General features: G+C 33.7%; 2 protein-coding genes across 2 annotated transcripts; one reads left to right on the top strand and one right to left on the bottom strand.

The window, feature by feature from the left end:
* Positions 1–13,465: 13,465 nt before the first annotated feature.
* LOC110708041 (heparanase-like protein 3) lies at positions 13,466–16,932 on the top strand. The gene is made up of 9 exons (XM_021886136.1): positions 13,466–14,100; positions 14,473–14,509; positions 14,804–14,987; positions 15,112–15,260; positions 15,367–15,597; positions 15,688–15,877; positions 15,973–16,098; positions 16,186–16,285; positions 16,381–16,932. Exons 1-9 carry the CDS (start codon positions 13,855–13,857, stop codon positions 16,741–16,743), a joined length of 1,626 nt encoding a protein of 541 aa, XP_021741828.1. The 5' UTR covers positions 13,466–13,854; the 3' UTR covers positions 16,744–16,932.
* A 243-nt stretch (positions 16,933–17,175) lies between these two features.
* Positions 17,176–18,529, bottom strand: LOC110708042. Its single transcript, XM_021886137.1, has 3 exons — positions 18,162–18,529; positions 17,768–17,997; positions 17,176–17,491 (listed from the first exon to the last, which is right to left on the bottom strand). The coding sequence occupies exons 1-3, from the start codon at positions 18,209–18,211 to the stop codon at positions 17,340–17,342; spliced, it is 432 nt and encodes a 143-aa protein (XP_021741829.1). The 5' UTR covers positions 18,212–18,529; the 3' UTR covers positions 17,176–17,339.
* Between the last annotated feature and the right edge of the window lie 2,148 nt (positions 18,530–20,677).

The following is a 20,677-nucleotide window of genomic DNA, read 5'->3' as shown; positions in this document are numbered from 1 at the left end:
AATCCCCAAATTTTCTCCCACACAAAAAGGTTAGTCTTATTTTCTTCCTCCTTTATTTCTTATTATTTTCATAAAGCTTATGTAATTGATTTTTGGGTTTTGGTTTTTATTGCTTGAAATTAGTTTATTTAGTATCAAAATCATGTTTTTAATGTTTTAAACTAATAATTTCAGATTATAATTGTTGTTTTAATTTTCAGATTTTGTAATTTTAAACCTAGGGTTTTAATTTAGTTAAATTGGGATTTTAGGGTTCTAATGATCAATTAATTTGGGGCTTTTATTCCTATTGAATTTCTAATGATTAATTAAGCATAAAAACAAATTTTCAGTTTTCCGTAATCAACTTTGATCTACGTTCTTAATTTATTTTTAATCACGTTTAGATTCTAACTCGTCCGATTTTTACAAAAAAAATAATGTTTTTCGTGTGCAAACGACGTTTTAATCAAAACACACTACCTTTGGTAATGATCACTACCATCTCGTGGCCAAATTCAGCCTCTAAATATGGTTTTCGGGAGTTTTTGATTTTTATCGAAGGTTTAATGTTTAAAATAAATTTTTAAATTTTTATAAAGCCCTAAACTTGCTGTAATTTTATGAATAAGTATGTATCTTAATGTTTTTGTGTAGGAAATTTTAAGAATAATGTATAAGCTTTTAATTCTAGCAAAAAGGAAGGTTTTAAAGTGTTATTTAATTGAATTTTGAAGGTTTGATTGAGTTTTTATGAAACTAGTTGAATTCTAATTATGTATTTTAAGTTTATTAAATTAAATTTTCAGATTTTTAATCTTGGTTTTAAAGGTTTTAAATCATGGTTTATGATGGATTTTTAGGTTTTTAACATACTAACCTACTGTATAATGATTATTTAAGTAGAGATGTTTATGAGGTTGTTTTATAATCTTAAACTAAATTTCCAGATTATAATCCTTACTTTAAAGTTGCTTGAATTTTATGTTATAAACTACATTTTCATGATTTTAACATATAGACTTATAGTTGAACTATTGAATTATTAACATTGGCTATTGGGAACAATTAAAAGCATTATTTCAAAGGTTTAAGGGGTTTTAAAGTAAGTTAGTATTGCTGTAAATTATATTGCTTGGGTATTGATTGAATTATTTTTATTTGGTTTAGGAGAGGACTTAGTAGAAGGCGATTTCTAGTTCCTAGAGTGGCCAACCAACTCGTTTACTCAAGGTACGTACAAGGATACGAAAACCTTGACTACTCTAGGAGCATGTTTAAGGAGTTGGAAAACTTAGAATCATGTTAGGAAACTTGTAGATTGGATGAAATTGTTTGGTAGTGAGTTTGATTGAGGACTAATGTGATGATTGGTTTGATTCATGTATGAGAATTGCGTATTGATTTTTCTTGTAAGTAATATTTATGCATTAACTTGCAAGATGAGCTTAGAGGCAAAGGCAAAGGTACGTGAATATGTGGAATGAATTATTTTATTACTCGCTCATGATTATTGAAGTGGAACGAGTAAAGGGAAAATTAAAGTCTTATGAGACGAGGTTGAGGATTGAGGTGCCTTATGCACTTAAGGTGTTTATACACCGAGGTAGTTAGAGGATTCAACGCTAAATATTGTTTGTCACTAATAAATCAAGAATTGAATTAGAAATTTGAATTGTTTGAATGATTGATGTATGATTGGTTGTATTGTTTTGCATTGAGTCATCACCAAGCTTAAACTGGTAAATCACGTAAAGTGCAAGAAGGATGAGCAATAAAACTCTGGATTTGTGCACATCTAGAGTAATGACAATCAGGGGTTGGGGTACACGGGGTATCAGCCGTGTACTTTCTAGAGGCCGTCTGATCTACGAGTCTCTTGTTTACAAATGTTTTTCTTTAAATTATAAGGAGTTAGATGAGATCTCATACTAGCTATGGCCACGGAGTCGCGCCCGTCTGCCATTGGATGTTTATTAATGTTTCCCAAAGGAGGCATAGGGTTTTCTTTTGTTAATGTTCTGAAATGGAGCATAGGGGGACAACCTGGTCTATTGCTTAATCCAATCAATGAATGAAATGAATTATTTATTATTAATTAGTGAGTCTTAGTAATATAAACAGTTGAGACATGTGCCTGAGTAAGTAATTAAATTGTGTGTGTTGATTGCTTATTAGTAGTATGCTAGGAATTCTTTGTTATATTTCGTAGCTTGTATGTACTCAGCGTTGTTGATTGCTTGCCTTTGTGTGTCTTTTTCTTGGTCATGGCCTTCGCCTTTTCAATGACCCTGTAATGATCCAATTTTTACACTTGTAATATTGGGGAGCAGATTAATCACAGGTTTTTACATAATCCGAACTTGCATCAAGGTGGCGGGATTTTGAGTGGAGTGTTGGATGTTTCCACAGTATATTTCGTTTCATAAGTTTGGATTTATTTTATCTTTGGTTTGATTAATTTACTACTTTTATTGGGTTTTGAATAAGGGCCTTAATGGTTCCAACTTGTAAGACTAAATTTGGTTTTGATTTCTGGTTTTGAAACTTATTTATAACTAAGTTAGTTTTTCTGCTGCTAAATTCTGAACTAGCCTTAACGTTTGAACACGTGGCGGTAGCACGTTAGTAATTCTCTTGCAAATTGATAAAGGTATTTACAAGTTTTTAAGAGAGAATTATTGGGGTGTTACATCGAGGGTGTGGATTTTAGAAGGTGGCAAAAGAAAATGCATTTTCTGTTGACATCACTCGGTGTGGCTTATGTTCTCACCTCCTCGAAGCCATCGGTGGAGGAAAATGAGACATTGGAGGCTACTAGAAAGAGGATCAAGTGGGACAATGACAACTACATATGTTGTGGTCACATCTTAAACGGTATGTTTAATGAATTGTTTGATGTTTATCAATTTCATGAGTCCGCTAAATTGCTTTGGGATGAACTATAGTGTAAGTACATGGTCGAGGATGCATCTAGCAAGAAAAATTTCTTGTTAGTAAGTTCAATAATTTCAAAATGATTGATAGTAGGCCGGTTATGGAACAATTTCATGAAATCCAAAGAATTTTAGGGAGTTTTAGACAACACAATATTAATCTAGATGAGACCTTTATTGTTTCTTCAATAATTGATAAGCTACCATCCTCATGGAAAGATTTTCGAAATGCTTTAAAGCATAAGAAAGATGACAATAATCTCGAGGGCTTGACCTCTCATATTCGAATTGAGGAAGAAATCCGGGTGCAAGAGGGACAAAAGGATGTTAATCCTAGTTCTACTACGGTAAATGTGGTGGAGGATGCTAAGCCTAATGAGAAGAAGAGAGGAAATGACTCAAACAAGAATAAAGGTAAAAAGCCTAAAGTGGGAAGTGGTGGTCAAACATCACGAGCTTGTTGGGTTTGTGGAAAACCCGGACATTTTAAGAAAGATTGTACCATTTGGAAGAAAAAGATGAGCAACAAGAAAGCTCAAGGTGGGAAAGGCGGTTCTAGCCAATCCCAAGACAAGCAAGGTAATTCTTGTGCACAAATTTCATTTAATTCTTTAATGAATTATTTGTATGTGATTTTCTGAAATCCTATGTGTGCAGGGTGAAACTTCTTGGTACATCGATTCGGGTGCATCGAGGTATGTTTACAAGGATCGTTCGTTGTCTACATCCTTCGTTGAGGCGACCAATGGAGGGATTCTTTACATGGGGAACGACTCCACCGCAAAAGTGCTGGGCAAGGGGCAAGTAGAGTTAATTTTTAGCTCGGGCAAATCTCGTATTTTAAGGGATGTGTTGTATGCTCCCAAGCTTAGGAGAAATTTAGTTTCTGGTGCTATCTTGAATCGTTTAGGATTTTAAATGGTGTTTGAGTCGGATACATTTATATTTTCTAAATGTGGTTTATTTGTAGGACTTGGTTACTTATGTGATGGAAGGTTTAAGCTTAGTATTTCTAATGCTTTGAAAGACAATGTATATGTTGTTAATGATTGCTCTTCTCTATGGCATGTAAGACTTGGACATGTTAATTATAAAAAGTTGTATGTTATGTCAAGGCATGATTTAATTTGTCTTTTGATCCAAGGATAGAGAAGTGCAGGACATGCATGTTAAAAAAAATCACAAGGAAACCATTTCCTAAAGTTGTAGAAAAGAATAATGCATTGCTTGATTTAGTGTGTAGTGATCTATGTGATTTTCATAGCACACCTTCCTTAGGCAACAAAAAGTATTTAGCAACTTTCATTAATGATTTTTCAAGATTTTGCTATATTTATTTATTGCATTCTAAGGATGAGGCCCTTGACAAATTTAAAATCTACAAGAATGAAGTAGAATTGCAAACAAACAGTAAAATCGAAAGATTAAGAACCGATAAAGGTGGTGAACATTTTAATCCGAGTTATTTCCAATCAATAGGTATAGTACATGAAACTACTGCGGCATATACACCACAACAAAATGGTGTAGCGGAAAGGAAGAATAGGATTCTTGAAGAAATGGTTAATTCCATGTTGTCCTATTCAGGTTTGAGTGATGGATTTTGGGGGGAAGTGGTATTAACCGCTTGTTACATTTTAAACCAAGTTCCAATGAAAAGGAATGAGGTAACCCCATATGAGATATGGTATAAAAAGAAACCAAACTTGAGTCAGCTCAAAGTTTGGGGTTGTAGGGCAATTGTAAAAGTGCCGAAACCTAAACATAAAGAGTTAGGTGAAATAGGAGTGGAATGCATCTTTATAGGATATGCGGAACATAGCAAATCCTATAGGTTCTATGTAATTGAACAAAATGACTATTGGTCGGTTCATACCACCATTGAGTCTAGAGATGCATTATTTGATGAAAATAGATATTCATCAATTCCTAGACCAAAGGATATAACTTCAAATACCAATGCTCAAAGTTTTGATCAAATTGAATTTGATCAAAAAATTGATGACCAAACTCATTTAGGGGAAGCATCAACATCATCATCTCAACCTAGGAGAAGTAAGAGGACAAGGAAAGAAAAGTCTTTTGGCTCGGACTTTCATGTGTACTTAGTTGAAGGATCAAGGAATTCTGTTTCGACACAATTTCCATACATTTTTAATTTGGAAGATGATCTTATGACCTATGATGAGGCTATGAGGTCTCGTGATGCTTTATTTTGAAAGGAAGCTATTAATGATGAGATGAAATCTATCATGGAAAATAATACTTGGGTGTTAGCTAACTTACCACCAAAATGTAAACAAATAGGGTGCAAGTGGATCTTCAAAAGGAAATTGAGGATTGATGGAACGGTTGAAAAGTTCAAAGCCCGGTTAGTGGCACAAGTTTTTACACAAAAACCTGGTATCGATTATTTTGATACATATTCACCTGTTGCTAGAATCTCAACTATAAGGTTGTTGATAGCACTCGCGGCTATCCACAAGCTTGTGATCCATCAAATGGGTGTCAAGACCGCGTTCTTGAATGGTGATCTAGAGGAAGAAGTTTACATGCGACAACCGAAAGGGTTTGTTGAGGAAGGTCAAGAAGGAAAAGTTTGCAAGCTGATTAAATCTTTGTGTCGGATGAAACAAGCACCTAAGCTATGGCATCAAAAGTTTGATGAGGTTGTGTTGTCTAATGGTTTCAAGTTGAACAATTCAGACAAGTGTATTTATAGCAAGTTTAATGACAACGGTCAAGGTGTCATAATTTGTCTATAAGTAGATGACATGTTGATCTTTGGAACGGATTTGTCACAAGTTGAAATGACAAAATCCTTCCTTGGTTCTCAGTTTTCCATGAAAGATATGGGAGAAGCGGATGTCATCTTGGGCATAAGAATAAAGAGGGAAAAAGGAAAGTTGATCTTGTCACAATCTCATTACATTGAGTAAGTGCTCAAGAAATTCATTGTCAGTGATGATTCGGCCTCTCTTTTTTCAACACCTATGGATCCTAGCGTAAAGTTAATACCTGATGAAGGTAATGCAGTTTTACAATTTGAATATGCTAAAGTAATAGGTTGTTTGATGTATGCCATGACAAGTACTAGGCCGGATATTGCTTATGCAGTTGGTCAACTAAGTAGGCACACTAGTAATCCTTGTATGCTACATTGGCAAGCGGTTCGACGCTTGTTGAAGTACTTGAAGAAAACTAAGGAGTTTGGTTTATCTTATAGTGGATATCCTTTGGTTGTAGAAGGTTATTTGGATGCAAGTTGGATCTCTAATAAAGATCATTCCTCCACAAGTGGATGGGTTTTCCTATATGGGGGAGGTGCTATTTCATGGGCTTCTAACAAGAAAACTTGCATTGCGGACTCCACAATGACATCGGAGTTCATTGCTTTGCATTCGGTTGGTAAAGAAGCCGAATGGTTAAAGGATCTCATGTTTGAGATCCATTGTTGCCAAAACCAATTTCACCATTAGTGATACATTGTGATAATACTGCTACCTTGACAAGGGCTTATAGCCAAGTTTATAATGGTAAGTCAAGACACATTGGAGTAAGGCATAGTTACATCCAAGGACTTATCAAGGATAGTGTGATTACTGTTGATTATGTTCAAACAAATCTTAATCTCGCCGATTGTTTCACAAAGGCATCGGCAAGAGATGTTAACAATAGGATGGCAATCGGTTTAGGATTGGAGCCCTAAATAATTACAAATAAGGGAGTCTTAACTTAACACCCAATAAGACGTTGGGTCTTAAGTTCAATAAGATGAACTTTTTCATTTACTAATTGGGAACTTGTTTTATTCATCCAAGGTAAAGTTCCGGATTTTCAGTGATGTATAAGAGGTTGTTTAACTTAATAGAATTCCTGATATTGTGCTTTGTCACGGGAGCATGTTTTCGAAATCTACCTATATAAGTATGAGGTTTAGCTGCTTCAAGAAGTGATCATGGGCGTAGCTTCGATGTACTTATAAATAGATATGGACACATGGCTTAAGTGTCAAGTTAATATGTATTTAAGTATTTAATCTTGTGTGTGTAATATCTTCAAGTATCCAATATGTATTGCTTTTGGTTCAAACGTTTTACGATATTGAATGGATACGGATTCTTGGATTGTATGCTGCACTAAGTGGGAGTTCAAATCTTTGTACACTTTCATATATGCATAAGATTGTTTTTGTGATGATGATGTGTTTATGCAATCAATCGTTTTAAATACTCTAAACGGGGGAGGATTGTTGGAGAATTTAGAGTATTTAGTTGATTATTATTCATGTTATGTTAAGTTTAAGTCATTTGGTTAAGGTGTCATGACTTAGACAGTAACACCCCAATAATTCTCTCTTAAAAAAAAACCTGTAAATACTTTTAATAAGTTGCAAGAGAATTACTGACGTGCTACCGCCACGTGTTTAAACGTTAAGGCTAGTTCAGAATTTAGTAGCGGAAAAACAAACTCAGTTATATATAAGTTTCAAAACCATTGAGCAAAACCAAGTTAAGTCTTACAAGTTGGAACCATTAAGCCCCTTATTCAAAACCCAACAAAAGTAGCAAATAAATCCAACCAGAGTTTAAATAAATCCAAACTTATGAAATGAAATATACTGTGGAAATATCCAACACTCCACTCAAAATCCCACCACCTTGATGCAAGTCTAGACTATGTAAACACCTGTGATTAATCTGCTCCCCAATATTACGAGTGTAAAATTTGGATCATAACAGGGTCATTGAAAGGCAAAGGCCATGACCAGGAAAAAGACACACAAAAGCACGCAATCAGCAATGCTTAGTACATACAAGCTACGAAATATAATAAAGAATTCCTAGCATGCTACTAATAATCATTCATCACACAGAATTTAATTATTGACTTATACACACGACTCAACTGTTAACAATACTAAGGCTTCACCAATTAATAGTAATTAATTCATTTCATTTCATTCATTAATTGGCTAAGCAATAGACAAGGTTGTCTCCCCATGCTCCATTTCGGAACATCAATAAAAGAAAAACCCCATGCTTCCTTTCGGAAACATCAATAAACATCCAATGGCAGACGGGCGCGACTTCGTGGCCATAGCTAGTATGAGATCTCATCTAACTCCTTATAGTTTAAAAAAAAAATCATTTGTAAACAAGAGATTCGCAGAACAGACGACCTCTAGAAAGTACACGCCTAATACCCCGTGAACCCCAACCCCTGATTGTCAATACTCTAGATGTGCACAAATCTAGAGTTTTATTGCTCATCCATCTTGTACTTTACGTGATTTACAAGTTTGGGCTTGGTGATGACTCAATGCAAAGCAATCCAACCAATCAAACATTTAACATTCACGCAATTCACATTTCCAATTCAATTCTTGATTTATTAGTGACAAACAATATTTATTATTAAATCCTTTAACTACCTCGGTGTAAAAGCACCTTAAATGCATAAGGCACCTCAAATCATCAACCTCGTCTCATAAGACTTTAATTCTCCCTTTACTCATTCCAATTCATAAACATGAACGAGTAACAAGATAATTCATTCCACATATTTATGTACCTTAGCCTCTTAACTCATGTTGCAACTTATTGCATAAATAATACTTACAAGAAAAATCAATACGCATTTCCCATATGCGAATCAAATCAATCATCACATTAATCATCAATCAAACTCACTACCAAACAATTTCAACCAATCTACAAGTTTCCCTAACATGATTCTAAATTTTTCCAAGTCCTTAAACATGCTTCTAAAGTCAAGGTTTTCGTATCCTTGTACGTACCTTGAGTAAACGAGTTGGTTGGCTACTTTAAGAACTAGAAATCGCCTTCTACAAAGTCCTCTCCTAAACCAAACAATAATAATTCAATCAATACCCAGGCAATATAATTTACAGCAATACTAACTTACTTTAAAACCTTCAAAATCCAATTAAACAACACTTTAAAACCTTCTCTTTAATTAAAATCAAAAGCTTATATATAGTTCTTTATGTTTCCTTCTTAAAAACCTTAATATACATCTTTATATATGAAATTACAACATATTTAAGCTACTAACTAAATATGAAAATTTAGTTTATACGCATCCTTTGCAATTTAACAACCCATACTTGTAATAATTGAATAATAGCTTAAATATATGTGTAGAAACTTCAAAACCTATAATTTTTTATACCATAACAATAAAATTCAGATTACAAAAATATGAAAAATTAATTTAAACCTTAAACTTGATACTTTAATAACATAATAATTCTATCATAACGGTCATGTAGTGTATAGGAAACTCTAAGAAACATGATTTAGAATGGTTTAAATTCTCAAATCTATATTTTTAATAATCTGAAAATTAGATTTAATCATCAAAAATATAATTTTAACACAATAAAAACACTATATACTCAAGTAACTTGACTAACACGTTTTAAGCCCTAAAATCATGAAAAATCAAAGTTTAAGCCCTAATTTCACAAATTATATAAATCTGAAATTTTAAACCACATATCATAATTATAAACTTGGTAATTTCTCATGTTTTTAAAGAATTTAAACATGATTAAAACAATTAAAACTAACAATATAAATTAAAACAACAATCTTTAATAATAAAAATAATAATAAGGAAGAAGGAGAAAGGGAGGAAGGAGGAAAACCGGCGGCTGGTGGTTGATGGTTGGGCGATGGTGGTCAGGAGATGGCGGTGGTTCTGGGCGGTGCTGCGGCAGTGGTCTGGTGGTCCGGCAGCAGCAGCGTGCGGCAGAAGGCAACACCATTTTTTTTTCCCCTTCTGCTGTCGTGAAATAGGGGAAGCAAGGGAGTTTGGGTTTTTTTTTTTTTTTTTTTTTTTTTTTTTTTTTTTTTTTTTTTTATCGTGAGAAGTAAGAGGGGAAATAAGGGTCTTGGGTTTCCTAGTTCTAATAAAACTAGGATTGTGTGAGTGGGTTTTAGAAAAAAGAATAGGCTTAGTAATTAATGGGTTGGACTTGCATAATAATTCATGATTAATATATGGGTAGTGAAATAATTTAATGAAATAATTTTATTAAATTTATACACATTAAATTTATTTGCTTAAATCATAGTAAGATAAATTATGTAAATAAATAATCATAATTAAATATTCACATAAATATGTTAAAATATAATTTTAAATTTCACAAAATTACGGGGGATTACATAGACAATATATGATTAAGGTAGTAGTATACAACTAATCAAGAGAAAGGAAAAAAGTGGTTGATTCGTCACTATTATTGCAACCGTACTACTTACAGTTTCAGTTTTAATTTCTCTTTAGTTGGGCAGTTACATACTTAATGCTTTATAACTTAGTGTATTAATGCATTGTTTAATGCATCTCTTATTATTTGATGTTTGATTCGTTGTTTTATGTATGTCTTAAATTCTTAATACATTGTTCAATGCATAACTTAAAGCATTGTTTAATGCATGACTTAATGCATTGTTACGTTTGTTACGTTTGAAAAATGCAGTGACATACTAAGCTACTATCTTATATATATGAGAAACTCCTCATATGATGGATGAAAAAAGCTGAGAGATGAAATATAATTTCTATCTTATTACTTTGGCATAGGAAGTTATAATCAGCTGTTCATTTTCACAAAATTACAAACACTTTTATACATTGAATTACAATAATCCTACAAGTTAGTGTAATTGTTCTTCGTTGTATCTCCTGAGTATTTCCGTGATACCCGGTTGTAGTATAGGGTTGAAATTATACTTTTGGGAAAGTGATCCCGTTCACGCCTCAAAGATTTTTCCAATAATTTCATTTCCATTTCTTTGTGACCCTTGTTTACTAGAAAATCCCCAACAGCCACCTCCTTTATTATTGAAAATATAAATACGTTTGATATTTTATTTTCTCTTACTCGCACCAATTAAGGCCTTGTTCTTTTGAGCTTCTGGGCAGAGCAGATTTCAGCAGAGCAGAGCCTCCTAATACTACAGAGCAGAGCATATTTTAGTAGAGTAGAGCAGAACAACTCAAAAAAACAGGACCTTATTTGATTAATAAAATAGTAGTGAGCAAAAAATCAGGGTACCCTGATTCAGAACCTGAACCTATTAGGAACCGTAAGTTCCGGAACCGAAATCTGTACAAGAGGTTTCGGTTCCGGGCAAAATGGGGAACCTGTTGTAACAGGTTTCGGTTCAGGTTCTCAATTTTTTGGAGCCGGAACTTGTAGGGTACCCTGTAACCTGATAAAAGTATCACTTAAGTTCAAATTTTACACCATATCTATACTATTTTTTTAATTAATAAATATCAAAAATTATAATTATAAATATATGTATTAAATTTTTTCAACAATTACTATTAGTTTGTTTTATTTGCGAGTTATAAACATTATATTTTAGTAACCATCTAGTTTTTTTATACAAAAATCTGCAAAAAAAATATTAAATAAATTACAAGACAGGGTACCTTGAATCGGAACCGGAACCAGTAAGTTCAGGTTTCGGTTCCCAATTTTCAGGAACCTGTTCAACAGGTTCCGGTTCCGGTTCCCTATTTGAGAAACCTGTTGCAATAGGTTCCGGTTCCAGAAATTTTAACAGGGTACCCTGTTATGCTCACCCCTAGTTGACACCGAAATTTTGTTAATTTTTAGGTGTTAAATATATGTAAAATAGGAGATAATATCAATAAATATAAAATATTTATCTTCAAGATCTCGTAGAATATTTGATTATTATCTTGTTAACTACTATATGACTCTCTATATAAAAAGGATCGAATCTAGGGTTTAATTAGGCTCAGATGGAACAAGTCACAAAACCCCATCTCTTCCCTACTACCAAATATTGTAGGCATATAATAGTATGGAATAAGCCGACAAGGCCTCGTACTATAAACACATATCAAAATCCTAGCCCTTTGGAGAGAGGAATCAAGAGATTTACGAGAGTTGTAACCCACAAATTATTAATAAAATAATTATTTCCGTATATTTTTACCTTCTTTATTTGTATATTGCAGGTTTAAATTTTTATGGTTTACAATAGATTATACTGCATGCTATAAACCCTTCTTTACTTGCGAATTTAAATAGTTATAACTACTCCTATTATTTTTCACCACATTCACCAGCTATTAAATTACATGTAAATTTATTTTCATTACTACTATTTAAAATCGACTATCAAGCAAGGCGTTAAAATTAAATTTGTGTCCCACTATGATCTTCCCGCCAAAACTAGTACTAGTGTAAAACAACAAAAATGTGCCTAAGAAGAGTTGTGGTCCTTTGTTAATTAACAGAGTTGCATAAAGGAAACAGTTGATTTACTACTTTCTTAAGGAACCAGAGATGCAAAAGGCCCACTTCCAACTAACTTGCTTTCTGACATGGAGTAACACAGCAGTCTAGCATAAACTTAAAAATTACTTCCTACGAATTACTTTCTTAATTCTCAATTCTATTATGTTTAGAAGTTTATAGTGAGTTGAATCTAACAAAGTAGCACATAAATATAAATTTTTATTTATTGTAACATTTTGTAAGTAAATGATCATGCAATTTTTTTTTTTAAAAAAGAAGTCGGTTAAAATAGGTAAAAAGTTCAATGTTACAATAGGAACAAAATTTGAGTAATCACGGATCGCTTTCTTTACTTGAATTTTATTGCATAAAAGTTTAAACTTTTGTTAAATTAGTATGTGACGATTGAATTTCACCATCATAAGTTAAATTTGGTAATGAAAATGAGTACATTGGCTTGAAAGCGTGAGACTTCAACTTGTGTATGCATCAATATAGAAGGTGGATGATTGAGAGAATGAAAATAAAAGGCACTGAGGGAGACCCAAAATAATTTTGATGGAAAGAGTTAAAAATGACGAGAAAAAGTGGGCATTATTGCAAGAGCAATGGATTAGCTAGATTATTGGTTCATATAGCCAATCCCATCCATATGAGTATAAAGCTATAATTTTTCTTTAAATTTTTCTTCTTGTACTGTTATTGTTGTTGTTGTTGAATTGACTTTAGAGAGATTGACTAATTTTTCTTGCCTATTGTTTAATTTCTTTTTAAATGACATGTTTTGACTTTGGAGATCATTTAAATACGTTTCTTGATAAAAATTGAAGATATTAATTTGAAAAAATCATGCATTGCACCTAAAGACATGTATCAATTAAAATGAAACTAATGAAATAGATAATATTGTTGATAATAGAACATGTTAGAAAGCTATTAATGACATGATGCGATTATTATTGCCTTATAAATAAGTATCAGAGTCTCGCATAATCAACAAAATATATATAAACCGAATAAAAAAGATACACATCAATGAATTCACACACACAATATTAATAAAGGGATACCATGCCATAATAAATTAATAACCAATATACCAATAGACATGCGATATCTGTAATAATTCAAGTTACTAATTACTATAGATCTTACATCCTTTTGAAAAAATATAGATCAAGACATAGTTATATGAAATCTCGTTAGACTTATCACTTTTTTAATTTTAAAATATTAAAAATTATATAATTTTTAAACAGAAATGTTGTTATTACAATATACCATTGAAAAATGTTTAAGATTCAAAAAAGGACTAAACTTGATTGTTAATCAAAAACTTATTTTTACTTAAAAGTAAAAACTTATAAAAATCCAGATAATAGACATAACTTGAATACCTCCAAATTCCCACCTCTTTAATCCTCCTCTTCCCCCCCCCCTCTCTCTCTCTTTCTCTCTCCCTCTTTAAAATTCAGCTCCCATCTGTTTCCCACACTCCTTACTTTCTTCCCCATTTCACTCAAAAAAAAAGAAAAAAGAAAAAAAAAACCTGCTTAAATAATGCTTGTTATTAAGTGAAAATCACATAAATCTGGGATATTTTTGGTGGGAAAATAAAAATCTGAAATGGGTACTCAGATTTATGTAATGGGTATGTGTATTTTGGTGTATTTTCTGAGCTTAAACTTAGTTTTAGTGAGTTCAAGCTCAGTTTTAGGAAGAAAGAATGAAAAAGGTACAGTTTACATTGATGGAAGAAATGCCATTGGTAAAATTGATGAAGATTTTATTTGTGCTACTTTAGATTGGTGGCCTCCTGAGAAATGTGATTATGGTACTTGTGCTTGGGATCATGCTTCTCTCCTTAATCTGGTAAATTTTCTTTGCAACTCTTGTTGAACATCAAAATATGAACTTTGAGCTTTTTTTTTTTTTGCTGCGATTTTGTTGAAAATTCTGTTTTAGTTGTATTACATTGTTTTTCAGCAGGATTTTTACTATGTAATCAATTAGTATATGGGCAAAGAAATACTCTTGGTTGTACTATGCTCAAGGCAAAACTGGTTGTAAATTGAAATTGTGGTGTTCCTAGTGTATTTATCTTGAATTGTTGCTTGTAAATTATGATTTTAAGTGAAAAAAAAAACCCTTAGTTTTAGGCTAGAATATTAAATTTTTGATCTGTTTTTACATTTATTATGCACATTCTTGAAATTTATGTTGGTTTATGAATTTTATGTGCAGGATCTCAGCAATCAAATATTTTTAAAAGCAATACAAGGTGTGTAATATGCTACTATCTTAACTTCTGTTGAGTAGTTTCGACAATTGCATTTACTGTGTTAATCAGAATTTGACTTATAGGGTGGGACATGAGTGTGTGTCCGTCGGCTATTTTATGCATTTTATAAGCATGTTTTTGGCTCAAAATGGTGTCAAGTGTCCATATGATTTGTATTGGATGGTCGAGTGTTTAGCATGGGTACTCGAGGCAAAGTAATTAGTGTAACATAGGTGTTTTTACATATAAAGTTGTATAGATGAAATTCCTTACTTAAAAATGTTAATAATGCAGCCTTTTCGCCTTTGAAGATTAGGCTTGGTGGTACTTTGCAAGATAAAGTGATTTATGAAAGCAAAGATTCTAAACTGCCATGTAATCAGTTTAGCAATAGAAGCACAGAAATGTTTGGTTTTACTCCTGGATGCTTACCGATGAAGCGATGGGATGAACTAAATGCCTTCTTCGAAAAAGCAGGGTAAATTAAAAAAAAAAAATCCTGTTTGATCTCATCACCTGTAAATGTACCGTGATTAACAGTTTTGATTGTTAGTTATGCATTTGTTATCACACATAATTGAACTTTCTTCGTTCGTTTTCAGGGCATTGATTGTTTTTGGACTTAATGCTCTTGCTGGAAGAACCATTCAGTCTGATGGCTCAGCTACTGGTGCTTGGGATCCTTCAAATGCCAAATCTCTTGTTCGTTATACAGTCGAAAAGGGCTATGATATTCATGGCTGGGAGCTAGGTGATCCACATATTTCAACTTGTATATATTCCAAATGTTATAATAATGGAAGTTAGTGAGTTTGTGTATTATGTTCTTTGAGTTTTAATTTCCTTCTGTCTGGCAGGAAATGAGCTAAGTGGAAGTGGAGTTGGAACACGAGTTTCAGCAGCTCAGTATGCATCTGATTTGATTTCTCTGAAAAACATGCTGGAAGAAGTTTACAAGGCGAACAAATCTAAGCCTCTTGTCATAGCACCTGGAGGTTTCTTTGATCCAAACTGGTTTACAGAATTCATTAATAAAACACACAACAACCTTGATGTTATGACACACCATATATACAACCTAGGGCCAGGTATTTCACATATCATCAATCTGTTTAAACAATTGTTTCCTAAGATCATAGGACAGAAACTGAATTCATTGCATATTGGTGAATTTGTAGGAGTTGATACACACCTTATTGATAAGATCCTCAATCCATCATATCTTGATGGAGAGGCTGATACATTTAGAAGGCTACAGAACATTCTCAGGAGTTCTGGGACTTCTGCAGTTTCATGGGTCGGGGAAGCAGGAGGTGCTTATAACAGCGGTCATAACCATGTTACTAATGCATTCGTGTTCAGTTTCTGGTATGTAATCGTTAAATACTGCATACACCAGTTCTTTCTTTGTGAGATTTTCCTATGCTTGCAGAAAAACCTGACAGATTTGATGTTTAAAAAAGGTATTTAGATCAGCTTGGAATGTCATCAACTTTTGATACGAAAACATATTGTAGACAAACTTTGATTGGAGGAAACTACGGCTTGCTTAACACCACTACCTTTGTTCCTAATCCAGACTATTACAGGTTTGTGTGTTTGAAAACAGAACATTACAAAGTTCCAAGATAGGGTAAAAACTCTGATTTGATGGTTGGTTATTTTTCTTTCTGCAGTGCCCTTCTGTGGCATAGACTGATGGGAAGAAATGTGCTATCAACAAGTTTCTCCGGGACAAAGAAAATCCGAACATATGCTCATTGTTCAAAAGTATCTGTAAGTTAAAACTCTTACTAAAATCAATTTCATGAAAGATCAACAGTATTTGCTTCACAAATGGATGAATAAATGATTTTTTCTCTCATCTGCAGCAAGGGATAATGCTGCTGTTACTCAACCTAGATGGAAATACAACCGTTGAAGTGAATGTAGGCTTCAATGGAACATGGAGTCTTCTAAACAAGCATCCACATATCCACAAGAATAGAGCGATAAAGTGGCACCAGAAAGAAGAAACAGAAAGAGTAAGAGCCGAGTATCATTTGACTGCAAAAGATGGTAACTTGCAGAGTCAAACAATGCTTCTTAATGGAGAGGTGTTGGGTGTGAGTTCATCAGGAGAAATACCTTCCTTAACTCCTTTACATGTTAACTCATCAGAGCTGATAGTTGTAGGACCTTTCTCGATTGTATTCGTTCACATGCCTTACATCATTCTTCCTGCTTGCAAATAAAAAGGTGGAACCAGAATGGTGTTCATCTTGTAATAATTGGTTTATCATAAATTTCATAAATAAGTTTTTTAAGGTATTAGATAGGAATAGTCTTAGTGGTGGAATCGAAATGGATTTCATCTGCTTCTGTTCTTGCATAGGTCATAAAACTTTGACCTATGGTCTATTGATTGTGCTTAGATTTTGATAGCAGAAATCATAGCATCAAAATTTTATCAAAAACTATACCTGTGTTATGCCCTGTTAAAGCATTTTCAACTACTGCAAAAATTGATTCTCTCTTGAAAATTTTCAAAAAATGCAAAAATACGGGAGACATGTATGATTAAGACCTATAAATAGGAATGGTATTAAGTTCAGTTCTTTGCAAAGTATCTAATCCATTAGGAAGATGTAGATGATGCATTTTCTTTCGAGGATAAAAGATCACCATTAGATGTTATGTAACATAGCAGTCAGTCATTCTTTGCAAACTCAGAAACAAACGCTACAAAAGTTTTGGGCATCACAGAGGTGAATGATTCATTACATAGGTACTAGATCCTCACAACACTAACATATGATCAGCAAACTTAGATGTAAATGATACTCCTAGATCAGAACATATCAATACCATCATCACTATCATCGCTGTCAAGTTCATACTTAGCCATCACCTTATCCATATCCTCGCAATACCCACATCTTATTACGTATGGAGGATGATAAACCGATGAACCAACACCAACACCATTGGGGCGAAATTCATCTGAAGATAGATGCACAAGAAAGCCATTTTAGTGCCTTAAGACATGTATGTTACAATCTAATAACAAAGAGAAAGGGGACGGACAAATATGCCTTGTTTTGTTCACCTTATTTACACTTATTTCAAGGAAAACAAGTTCAGATTAGAATTGAATCATAAGATAAGTTCAGAGAAAATAAAATTTTGATAAGCTAAGGGTTAGCCAAGTTTAGATTACAACTAAACTAAATTATAATAAGGTTTATAAGTTCCGAGGATATACCCTTAGAAACTTACCAAAAGAAATCGGACTAGGATTCAGGATACAACACTCAATCTCATCTTCTTCATATGCAGGAGAAGATAACAGATCGTCATAAAACAGCACTGGAGAAGAATCACCGTCTTTTTTACGAGCAAAGAAGTTCATATGAACACCATAAGCACAGTGCTGTGCCATAGCCTTATATGGACTGTGAGGGGTGTACGACACCTTTAAAGAAGACCATGCATCCATAAGAGCATCTCTGAAAAAACATTAATTAAATCGATAAAATTTAGAGAATTCATTTTCCACATTAAAATTTGATATGATCATGTGAGAAAAAATAAAAAAAAATAAATGAATAAAATAATATAAAATTGAAAGGAAATTAATTTAAAGGAGAAAAAGGAGAGGTAGAAGATTTACGGTCCATCAAGGGCGTCAACTGCAGGAGGGGTGTTCACAATCTCCATCATTCTGACTTGATTAAAAGGAGTTTTTAAGTACAGTATTATATTTGTGAAGTTTGTGATAATAAAAGCTAAACTTATTAAGGTTTATATAAAGGTTTTGACTGCCTTAAAAAAAAAAATATAAAGGTTTTGACTTTTGAGGATTTTGATCAAGCAAGGTAAGTATAATAGAGGATACTCTCTAAGCGATTTTCTAATGAAACTCAGTATTAGGTTTAGGGTAATCCGGATTCGGGAATTAGTTTTGAGTGGTTAAGTTTTAGTCACCTCTCAATTGTTATTGCGGGAGATCGAATACACGGTCCTCCCTATCAAGTTTAGTCCCAATCACCACTACACTAACAACTAATTAGTTTGTTTAGAGAATTTATGTTTGTGAAAAAAAAAAATGGTTTAAACAAGCATGCATGTTGTTTAGGTTTGTATCTTTGACATATGATAATTTATATGGAATAGGAAGTCCCAACATGAATTGAATTTTTGGGTAGTAAATTTAATTTTTTTTAACTATAAGGATTAAGAAATGGTTATTTAAAATAAATAAATAAAAAGATGATAAAATTAAGGATTTTTTGACTTTTACCAACAAAAAAAAAATCAAAAAATTGTTTTTTACCATAAAAAAAAAAAAATTATTTTTTACCACATGCCGTAAATTTGAGGGGCATTTTGGTCCTTTAGATCCAATTTGAGGGCATAATTGACAAAAAATGATCGAAAATGTCTAGTTTTGCGTGAAACACGCAAAACAAGACATTTCCAATCATTTTTTTTGTCAATTCTGACCTTAATTAAATTGGACCCATAGGGCCAAAATGCTCCCTTAAACTTGTCAAGAACATGTTTGGCGCATGAAAATCGAAGATTTTTTTTTTTAAACCGTTAGTTTTAACGGTTTTCTTGACGGTAGGTAAAAAACAATTTTTAGAAATTTGTTTGGTGGTAAAATAAAACTTTTAAAAGTTTTGGTGGTAAAAAATAATTTTTCGATTTTTTTTTGGTGGTAAAAGTCAAAAAATCCTAAAAATAATTTAGGTATTTTAACTTTTAAGGAGTGATTATTTACAATTTTTCCTGTTGAAATTTTTTGGAGGTGAACAAGTTGAGAACCAACTTTAGGTGTTGTTTGTTTGATATAGGAATGTACTTTCCATGAGAATTTGTATATCATGAGAATTAAATACCTACATCCAATTTCTAGGAATTATCTAAACTTATTTGGTTGGAATGAAGGAAGTTGCAAATCATGTGAACTTTGACTTACTTAGCGGGATAAAGTAATTAACTTCCCATGTTTTGTGGGAAGTCACAATTCCCGTGAATTTGCAATTCCCACATTTACACTTTTATTGTCAACCAAACAATGGAGTAATTAATACAGAAATCAAAGTAATAAGGTCTCTCTAGGTGAGAGTATTTAATGTAGGTAATCTGCTTTGCTAGCGAGATCAGCCGGTTATTAGTGTGTTCCGTAATGTATTCGGTCCCTCTGATTAATGAGGATTAATCGAGTATTTATAGCCTTGGGAAGCGTGCAACTTCTAGGTTTAAGGTAAACCTAGGGCCGATCGGGCTTCTAGACTGAAATGGGCCTTGATGGCCGGCTTGTCCCATTTGGCATGGGTGGACACGTGGCGTGTCTTAAGTGGTCCGTGGAGGACGCGTGGCGGAACCTGGTTGGTCCACTTGTCAAAACGGCGCTTGGTGGATAAAAATCCCCTAATCATTTGCCCCTCACAGGTGGCACGCGACTGGTCACGTGTCGCCTGTGACAGGTGTCGCACGGTGACAGGCGACGGCCCGTTACAGGTGTCACCTTGCAGACGGCCGGGAGACTCTCCCGCCCAAGTTTGAATTCGGAAGCGACCCTTCGCCTTCTCATTTTGCCTATAAAAGGAAGTGCTGACTTCGGTCATTTTCACATTTGAGAATTTTTGCGAGAACATTCGGACCCCTGAACTTGCTCTGACATTTTCGGACTTTTTCTGCCTACCGCCTGTTCTGACAAGCCGACTGACCGAACTTTCAGGACTTCATCAACTGTCATCCGTTCAGGTAACTCAGTTCTCTTACTCTTAATTTTCTTTTTTATTTTTTGAAATGGCACCATGGAAGCACACGACACGCCCTAAGTTAGTGATCAGCCGGTCACCGGGGACGGCTGAATCTAGGACTAGGAGTGCCGCCTGCCCTTTTCTGGACCCATCTTTGCCCTTTATACAAAGTCCGACTGAATCTGTGTCTATGCAGAACGTGATGGCCAGAACAAAAAAGACTGCTAGAATATCAAACTCAGACGGCTCCTCCCAAAGGGTACTCCTTAGCGAAACATCTGACCAGGCGCCAGATGTGGAACGAGGCGACTGTCAAGCTGACAGTTCTGAGAGAGGGACCAAGGTGTTCCTTCTCATCTAACCGTGGACATGTCTAATTTACCTTCTGCTCCTTCTAAGGGAGAGGAGGCGGGCC

Source organism: Chenopodium quinoa, unplaced genomic scaffold (genome assembly GCF_001683475.1).
Source record: "Chenopodium quinoa cultivar QQ74 unplaced genomic scaffold, ASM168347v1, whole genome shotgun sequence".
Classification (NCBI taxonomy): domain Eukaryota; kingdom Viridiplantae; phylum Streptophyta; class Magnoliopsida; order Caryophyllales; family Amaranthaceae; genus Chenopodium; species Chenopodium quinoa.
Note: the sequence above shows the minus strand (reverse complement) of the source record. Positions and strands in the feature narration are given on the sequence as shown.

What these genes read in the sequence shown, in the direction of transcription:
- LOC110708041 (XM_021886136.1), top strand. Translation starts at nt 13,855, where the DNA reads ATGGGTACTCAGATTTATGTAATGGGTATGTGTATTTTGGTGTATTTT. An exon ending in TATTCATGGCTGGGAGCTAG is followed by an intron (nt 15,261 to 15,366) that starts GTGATCCACATA and finishes TCTGTCTGGCAG; the next exon opens with GAAATGAGCTAAGTGGAAGT. An exon ending in CCTAATCCAGACTATTACAG is followed by an intron (nt 16,099 to 16,185) that starts GTTTGTGTGTTT and finishes TTCTTTCTGCAG; the next exon opens with TGCCCTTCTGTGGCATAGAC.
- LOC110708042 (XM_021886137.1), bottom strand. Translation starts at nt 18,211, where the DNA reads ATGATGGAGATTGTGAACACCCCTCCTGCAGTTGACGCCCTTGATGGA. An exon ending in GTTGACGCCCTTGATGGACC is followed by an intron (nt 17,998 to 18,161) that starts GTAAATCTTCTA and finishes ATGTTTTTTCAG; the next exon opens with AGATGCTCTTATGGATGCAT. An exon ending in TCCTAGTCCGATTTCTTTTG is followed by an intron (nt 17,492 to 17,767) that starts GTAAGTTTCTAA and finishes ATCTATCTTCAG; the next exon opens with ATGAATTTCGCCCCAATGGT.